At 34.0% G+C, this 8,783-nt stretch overlaps 1 protein-coding gene across 1 annotated transcript; it reads left to right on the top strand.

The window, feature by feature from the left end:
- The first annotated feature begins 2,217 nt into the window (after positions 1-2,217).
- Positions 2,218-4,364, top strand: LOC143057300 (integrase/recombinase xerD homolog). The gene has a single exon (XM_076230598.1). It carries the CDS (start codon positions 3,241-3,243, stop codon positions 4,165-4,167), a length of 927 nt encoding a protein of 308 aa, XP_076086713.1. The 5' UTR covers positions 2,218-3,240; the 3' UTR covers positions 4,168-4,364.
- Positions 4,365-8,783: the final 4,419 nt, after the last annotated feature.

The raw sequence follows: 8,783 nt of genomic DNA, 5'->3' as shown, positions 1-8,783 counted from the left end.
AATACCTTATTATTAAATGTTCCGTATCAACTTCACAAATAATACACGATGGCCTTGAAGTATATATGTATTTTCCCGCGTTTCGGAGTATAGCGGGAAAATGTTGTCTAAAAGGAACGTTTTATAAGAACGGTATATATTTTTGGCGGGTTTTTGTTATGTGTAGTTGTACACGTGGTTACGTGGACCAATCATTTGGATTGTAGTGAAAGCGGGTTTTTAATTTTCATGTGTTTGAAAATCATTCTAGCCGCAGACGTTCAATACTAAACATGTCGGAGCCGGCAGAAATAAACATGCTCATCGACCGAAAAATTAAAGACGCTATGAGCCAGAACCAAAACGAGATACTGCAGAGCATCGACAGATTAATGTCTAGTCGTTTAGACACGTTTCAGAGATCCGTTCACGAAACGCAGAGGCAGCTATCAGAAACTCAAATGTCTAAAATCCAGCAGATGAACACCGAAAATTACGTTTTCAAGCGAAAGGAAAACGAAGAGCAGTTCAAGGTTAACACAAAAATCGCCAACAAGATGAAAGAGGCCAGAAGTATTCTAACAGAATCGCAGGACAACAACGAAAGTACAGAGGGCGCGATGAGGAACATTTGTGAAGGTTTGGACATTCTCAATCATCGACAAAAATTGATTAAGCTCGCGGATCAGTCCGAGAACGGATGGAGAACAGTTACCGAGTATGAAACGCACAACCTAGCAGATGATTCAGAAGACGAAAAACGCATAATACGAGCAGAAAACAAAGCGTCGAGGAAAATGAAGAGCGACAAAAAGTTTAAGACACGCACAACTCCTTACAGTGCCCCACAGTCTACTCGATTCAGCTCAGTTAATCAACAGAGTACAGTTAACATTCCTGTGGTTCATCGACCCGGAAAATGTTATGAGTGTGGTTTGTCAGGACATTGGAGGTCAGACCATTATAAACAGGGTTGGCAAACTCAGATAGAAAAGTCTGATAAGATAAGTACTAGATTATTTAGTAATGAAAAAAAAATCAGAGGTTATGCATTTTTGTCATCCAACTTGAAAGATACCCATGTCGTCGACTTGATATCTAATTGTTCTGCTTAACTATGAACTAGATAAATTGAAAACTTATGCAAATGGTGTTTAAAATAAAACACCTCGTAATTGAGAAGAAAATTGCAATTTTGTTTGTTTCTATTAACTTTTAAAAATTTTGTCACTCTAGTAAACAATACAGTAAACATTTATCGCCTTCTCTAACAAAGAGCTTCGATTCTTTTGTTCTATTTCAACCTGGTTTCCGACTGTATTGATATCATAGAACATGGATATAAAATACCTTTTCACACAGAGCCAAGTGAGGTATTTTTAAATAACAACAAGTCGTCTTTAGAGAATTCAGATTTCGTAGATAATGAGATTTTAAAGTTGATAGAATTAGGATGCATAAAAGAATTTTCATGTAAACCTAAAGTAGTCAATCCGTTGACGGTAGCTAACAATAAAAACAAATTAAGATTAGTTTTAGATTGTAGACACATTAACCCACATCTTCATAAATTCAGATTTAAATATGAAGATGCTAGCGTAGCCAGTCAAATGTTTAAGAAGGGAGATTACTGCTTTACTTACGATTTGAGATCGGCATACCATCATGTAGAGATATTTGAATCACACAAGACATACTTAGGTTTTGCTTGGGTCAAAAATCGTGAAACAAAATATTACGTCTTTAATGTTTTACCACTTGGTATATCTACTGCTGGGTATATATTCACCAAAGTTGTAAGGTGTATTGTTAAACATTTACGAAATTCAGGTTTGAAAATTATCATGTATTTAGACGATGGTTTAGGCGGGGCTGACGAGATAAGTCAGGCCCAGGAAACTAGCATAGTTGTTCAGAAAGTACTGAAAGCTTCTGGGTTTTTGATAGCAGAAGATAAATGCAATTGGACACCTAGCCAAAATGTGGTATGGTTGGGTTTGGTATGGCAATTTGACAAAGGCATGGTTTCAGTCACGGAAAGGCGACTTTCCAAATTGTTAGATACTTTAAATAAAATTATACACAAAATAGGGAAAGGAGAAATACACGTTTCGGCAAGGTTTCTTGCTTCTATAATTGGTCAGATCATATCTATGCAAGGGGCAGTTGGTCCTGTAGTTAGACTACGTACAAGAAGTATGTACGAATGCATTTTGTATAAAGCAAGCTGGCTAATGTTCTGTTGAACAGTAGATCTCTTGATGAGATAATTTTCTGGAAGGAAAATATAGAGAAAATGAATGGCAGAGAATTGCATATTGTTGAGCAATACTCGAGTGTAGTATACACAGATGCCTCGGGCATAGTTTATGGTGGTTATTTGGTAAAAGCCATAGACGAAGAGATTATGGGTAGTTGGAACGATGGAGAAAAATTGAAAAGTTCTACTTGGAGAGAGCTTGAGGCAGTTTATAGAGTACTGCAGTCTATATCTATGTCATTAAAAGGTCAAACAGTTAAGTGGCACACAGATAATCAGAACGTAGTAAACATAATAAAAAAGGGCAGTAAGAAATCTGATTTACAAAATATTACAATTAAAATAGCAAACGTATGTGAATCAAATAGCATTAAGATCGTACCAGAGTGGGTACCTAGACAAGAGAACGTTAAAGCAGATAAAATTAGCAAAACTATTGATTGCGATGATTGGGAGATAGACGGTATTACATTTGAATATCTTAATCAGAATTGGGGTCCACATACCGTAGATAGGTTTGCCACTGATTACAATGCAAAATGTAGCATATTCAACACAAAACACTGGTGTCCAGGTACACTGGGTATCGATGCTTTCAATAGACAGTGGGGTAAAGAAAATAACTGGATTGTGCCACCACCTTCAGACATATCCCGATGTATACACAAAATTATACAAGATAAAGCAGATAGCACTTTATTTGTTCCTTTATGGGTTTCAGCACCATATTGGCCACTTTTACACAAAGTCTATGGTAATGTTGTAGAATTCGAATCGTTCATTAAAGATAGTAAAATATTACCATCAACAGTTATCAAAAAAGGCCGAGGTAGAAATGGTATGTTCGGAAAATCAACAGATTTCAGGATGTTGGCTATATGAAAATAAGGTTTTAATTTATTTCATTCTTTCCTACAGGTATCGGTCTGAAAAGCAGGGTGTTGGAGCAAATACAAGATGGAGGGATTTTGTCGGCTGATTTTGACGAATTGGGACGTAAGATGTCATCGTATTTACTGCAGTCCAGGAGTGACAATACTAACAATAAATATTTTTATGCTTATAAACGGTGGGAGAGATTTATATTGAAACAAGGGGGACTATCTTTGCCAGCAAAGCCTATACATGTAGCCTTATATTTAACCAAACTGATAGACACAGGTTCATCTTATAATGTAGTTCAGTCAGCGTTTTACGGTATAAAATGGGCACATACAGTTCAAGGTTTTTCAGATCCCACAGAAAATGCTTTTGTGACCAATTTACTGGAGTCATCTAAACGTCAACCACATAAACCGAAAGTTAAAAAGGAACATATTGATTCTGAATCTATTATTGAACTTTGTACAAAATATAAAGGCAGTGATGATATAGCTATTTTAAGGGATTTATGTATGATTGTTCTTAGTTTCTCTGGATTTCTTACATTCAATGAGCTTAGTTCTCTTCGATGTAAAGACGTTCATTTCAAAACTAATTATTTAGAGATTGATATTGACAAAAGCAAAACTGATCAGTATAGATTAGGGGAAAAATTAGTTATTTCAAATGGTGAGTCTGCTGCTTGTCCTTATAATTTATTGTCCAAGTATTTCAGTATTTGTAAAATTGAGTCCAGTTCTGAGCAGTATTTATTTAAACCTATTTTTAGATCAGGCAAACGGTGTTCGCTAATTAACAAGAACAAAAAACTGAGTTATACCAGAGCTAGAGAGTGTATAGTAGCTAGACTCAAAGAAGTTTGTGGTGATATAAACATAGGTTTACATTCTTTAAGGGCGGGTGGAGCCACTGTCGCAGCTAACGCTGATGTTAACGAACGCTGCTGGAAACGGCACGGTCGATGGAAATCTGATACTGCCAAAGATGGGTACGTGGCAGACTCACTTGCACATCGTTTAGAAGTTACTAAGAAGCTAGGTCTTTAGCATTTTCATTTTATTGTATATCATTTACACTTTTCCGCCCTTTCTTTGTGTTTCTAGTCTGCACGGCTAAATGCATTGCTTTGTGTTTGTTAATATGAGGAAGGCGCTACCTTAAATGCCAGCTTTATACATGTACCTATTTATGATATACCTATAAGCTGTATTGCTAACTATTAAATAAATACTAAGACAATGTCCTATATATATTGATTGGTTGTTGGTTGTTGAACGTCCAGTGGCAAATATTTCATGCATGTTCAGAACGAATGTCCTAGGCTACATTAACATATTGTTTATGTCTTACTCTAAAATAAAATTATAACTTCAGATGGAAAATGTTTAGGGAAGGATCATTGAACTTGAAAAGCCAGGAGGGGTTATGGTATTTTTCCTAAAAAAATATCCTGATTCCCAAATTGATGAATAAAAAATCTGTTCAAGCAGAGGACAAAAAAAATATTTTGAATCCAGACCTTCACCAAAAATGATTTTATCTTTCAGATATGCAAAATAAATTTAACTTTTATATATCTAAAAACTTTTAAAACTTCCCAAAGCGCACAGATAAGTCTGTACACAGTAGTTTTTTAGGTGATAATGACTATATTTGCCAATTTGTTATGATAAACTTTAATACTAGTGTTAAATTTTGACTAAATAATTTTAATTTTTAATTGATAGTGCTGAAAGGCTTCGGTGAAAAAAATCCGACTCGAATAAAAAAACATTTGTATTCCTGATCATCTTCAGTTTGTGAGTCTCATGTATTCAGAGTCAGTTTTATGTCATTTCTTGTATATATTTTTTTTTGGTTACATGTACATGATGTAGTTTACTTTTCAAGTTTTTATATGACAGCAGAATAAAATTGAGAATGGAAATGGGAAATACAAGCATGTCAAAAATTTGCTTTCGAGTAATGCTTAATCATGTCATAGATGTTTTCGAGAAGACACATTTAGTTTCCACAGAATATAAACTTGAGTATAAGTGAATGGATCTCTATGACATTTTACTAGAAGGATCAATACATAAAAGGAAGATTAGAATTGATTTTTGCACCTTGATTTTTTGGTTATGGAACAACATTTTTGGGTTGGGTTTTTTTTCAAAATTTTGGGTTTTTCTTCCAAAATTTAACTTAATTACATTTATTTAACTGGTCTAGTATATATAGATGCAACAAATGCTGATTTGGCAGGAAGATGCACACAAAATAGGGTGTTTTAAATATTTTATCTGTAATTGATGCATTTTTCCTATGATGTGTACTTCTTGATAATGTCGACGTGAGTATCATGATAAAGAAAATATATTTGGTAACTAAGTATATATATATATTCACAATTGATATGCGCCAGTGCGCTGCAAAAGGATCTTCTTTCCCTTTAATTACCAAAATTGCACATGTTTTTTTCTCTCACAGAAACACACGAGTTATTTGGTAAATAAAACACTTGTCATTGTTTGAAACTTTCAGTAATACAAATTTAGTTTAGCCTGTTTGAATGTTTCACTTATTGTGTGAAAATTTCAACAGAAAATGTACAAAACACTTGGTAAAATTGCATTATCTGCAGAATTATTGATAACTTTCCTCACTATATATTCACAAGGACATATACCTAACATATTGTCCATGCTATTCTGTCAGATCTGAGTTTTTATTCATACATACATGTATACTGGCATGACTTGTGCTGTTCCAAGTTGTCTTCTTTTTCTGTTTCTTGAGAAGTATTTGTTTAAACTGTTCAGTCACTACAAAGTGTTACAATTCTTATTTAGACGCAACACATAAATAGTGACCAAAAAGGTACCGCTTTCACATGATAGAAGCTAGAAAAAAAATTAAATGTACACATTTTCAATATTTTTGTAGGACATACTTACTATCATATGAAATTAAGGAGTTAAAGACTTCTGCTGAATAGAAATGTTTGAGTTCACCTGATAACTGTTTTCAAATTAGAATATGTTTGATTTCAACTGAAAATAAAAAAAATTGGTGTTTTTAAAATGCTAAATATACATCTGTGGTTGTATCAGGCTGTGCATGGCGAAGCATTTTATTGCCTTAATTAGGTTTGAACCTTTTTTTTGTTTTGGTCATGAAAATAAATTTGTAGTTCTGTTGTGAAGTTGATAACATGAGAATACTCAAATTGCACCTACATGTATATTGTCAGTTTTTTTTCACCAACTTTTTTTTTATGTACCAGGCAAAAGTTTATTCTGTGCTTATTTTGTAGACTATCCTTCTTTAAAATATAGTTACACCAATTTAATTTTGAGTCCATGTAGAGTCATAGAAAAATGGGTTTGAAATGACCTCTAAACAATCCATGATACTGTAATGAGGTCAGTACCCAAATTCCATACATCATTACATGTATGGTTAATTTCAAATCCTTAAAACTGGAATATAAACAGATGTTTTGTTTTATTTCTTCAAATATTTCAAACAATTTGACATTATTCCATGCTTCAACTATTATTTTTTGAAGAAAAGGATGCTGTTAACAAATTTAATTTGCTCATTTTAAAAAGATGACAATTATATAACTTTACATGGTTATGGTGAAAGAAAACTTGTAAGATTTCTGCAGGTTTTTTTTTTTGCTGAATAGCAATTTGGTAACTGAGTGCAATTTTGGTACTGTGATGTTATATACATGTAACCGTAAGTGTGTATTGCTAAATAGGTTGAAATGTGAACCTGAGTGACAGTTCTATAGTGATAAAGTACTTAGTATAGAGTGAAAATATATACAAGGGACTGCTGCAGCTTGAATTTTAAAGGATGTAGCCCACATTCTTCAAAGTAACATGCCCTGTATATATACCTACATGTATCAAAGTCATGGTATTCTCATGGGTTATCATAATCTTCCCATAAAATATAATTTTGGACAATATGGGAGCATCAATGTATACAGTACTAAATGTACTACTCAGACTCAAGTCTCCTTTTATGATTAACCTTAGAGAGAAAGAAAACAAAACAGTTTCCTTCTCCTGGGACTTATAAGGTAGATATCTGATATGTAACATAATCAATAAAAAGATGTGTTGAGAGTTTGCCAAAGGAAGTACAGAATTAAAAGATTGTGAATTATTTGAATATTTTTTTTTGTTTTAAACTTTTGTTATTAAAGTTGTGATTTAGTCTGTGGGCTACCATAGGCGGATCCAGGGGGGGGGGGGGGGGGCAGGGCTTTTTCGTGGGGAAAATTTTGTTGATTATATAGGGAATCACTGAAGCATGACTGGAGCGCCCGTCAGCGTGCCCCCCTTATGAAAAGTTCTTGATTCGCCATTGGCTACATGAATAACCGTGATCACATTCAACAGTATAACCATCGTCATTATCATTGTTCCTTGATGTGTGGAATTATGTGGCAGATGAACATAAGTAGTCATGCATGGTCAATCAGTGCACCGGAGTTTACCCCGCATGGTCATTATAAAAAAAAATCCGAAATGTATTGCTTGCAGAGTTTTTTTCTGTGTTCCCATGGTTGGACGGAATGTTTACGCTAAATATGTTATCGTTAATTATGATTTTGTGACTTTTAAATGAAGCACCTGTGATTATTCAAGTAATTTGTTTTGACCTCACTGATAATGGAAAGTTGTAGCAGACGAAACATGGCGTCAGATGTTGTCCTAACTTCGGTAATTTCCGTGGTACAATAAAATTTAAATAAACTTCACAAGTTAACAAAATTTCTAAATTCGTGTTTCTGTAAAACAAATAAAAATTCATGTCGTATTTCATATTGAAAAAAATATCTATCTGTCCCTTTTTTTCAAGTTCGCGTTGAAACGTTAAATTGGGCCGCCATTAAAAAAAATAATCGTACGAGATTTAACGAGAGTGACGAAACTTTTCAGATGGGTCGTGTAGAGAGAGTTATCGTTCTTTATTCCAAAACGATGCTTCTACCATAAGTGCCAGCTAAAGCTGGCATATTATTGTAGTGTAGTTAAGACATGTATTTTCCCGCGTTTCGGAGTATAGTGGGAAAATGAACATTGTCTAAAAGGAACGTTTTATAAGAACGGTATATATTTTTGGCGGGTTGTACACGTGGTTACGTGGACCAATCATTTGGATTGTAGTGAAAGCGGGTTTTTAATTTTCATGTGTTTGAAAATCATTCTAGCCGCAGACGTTCAACACTAAACTTCAATGTTTCATAATATTTGATATTGTATATTATTTTGCTGTTTTTTCTTGTGATGGAGTTTGGCATCAATGTCCCGAGGCGTGCCTTGCACTTGCTCCGAACACAGGTTTCCATATCAATTTTCTTTAGTAAAGTTTTTTGATGGTTTTTCCTGGGCGGCGAGGTTACGTTAAAGATGGATATATATACATACATACATACATACATACATACATACATACATACATACACATCCCGCTATTGTGTTATTGATCTATTATAATTTTTGTATTGTGGTCTTTCATATTTGCTAATCCTTTGTCTATATGCCATTTTGTGTTTCTTTTATACATAATGACGTGGCTCTTTTTTTTAAGAAGAAATACACAATAAGCATATTGACAAGCGGCAAGAAGGAAAGGCAAACTTATAATTGCATTCTGC

The sequence above is a fragment of the Mytilus galloprovincialis genome, chromosome 13 (genome assembly GCF_965363235.1).
Source record: "Mytilus galloprovincialis chromosome 13, xbMytGall1.hap1.1, whole genome shotgun sequence".
Lineage (NCBI taxonomy): Eukaryota > Metazoa > Mollusca > Bivalvia > Mytilida > Mytilidae > Mytilus > Mytilus galloprovincialis.
Note: the sequence above shows the minus strand (reverse complement) of the source record. Positions and strands in the feature narration are given on the sequence as shown.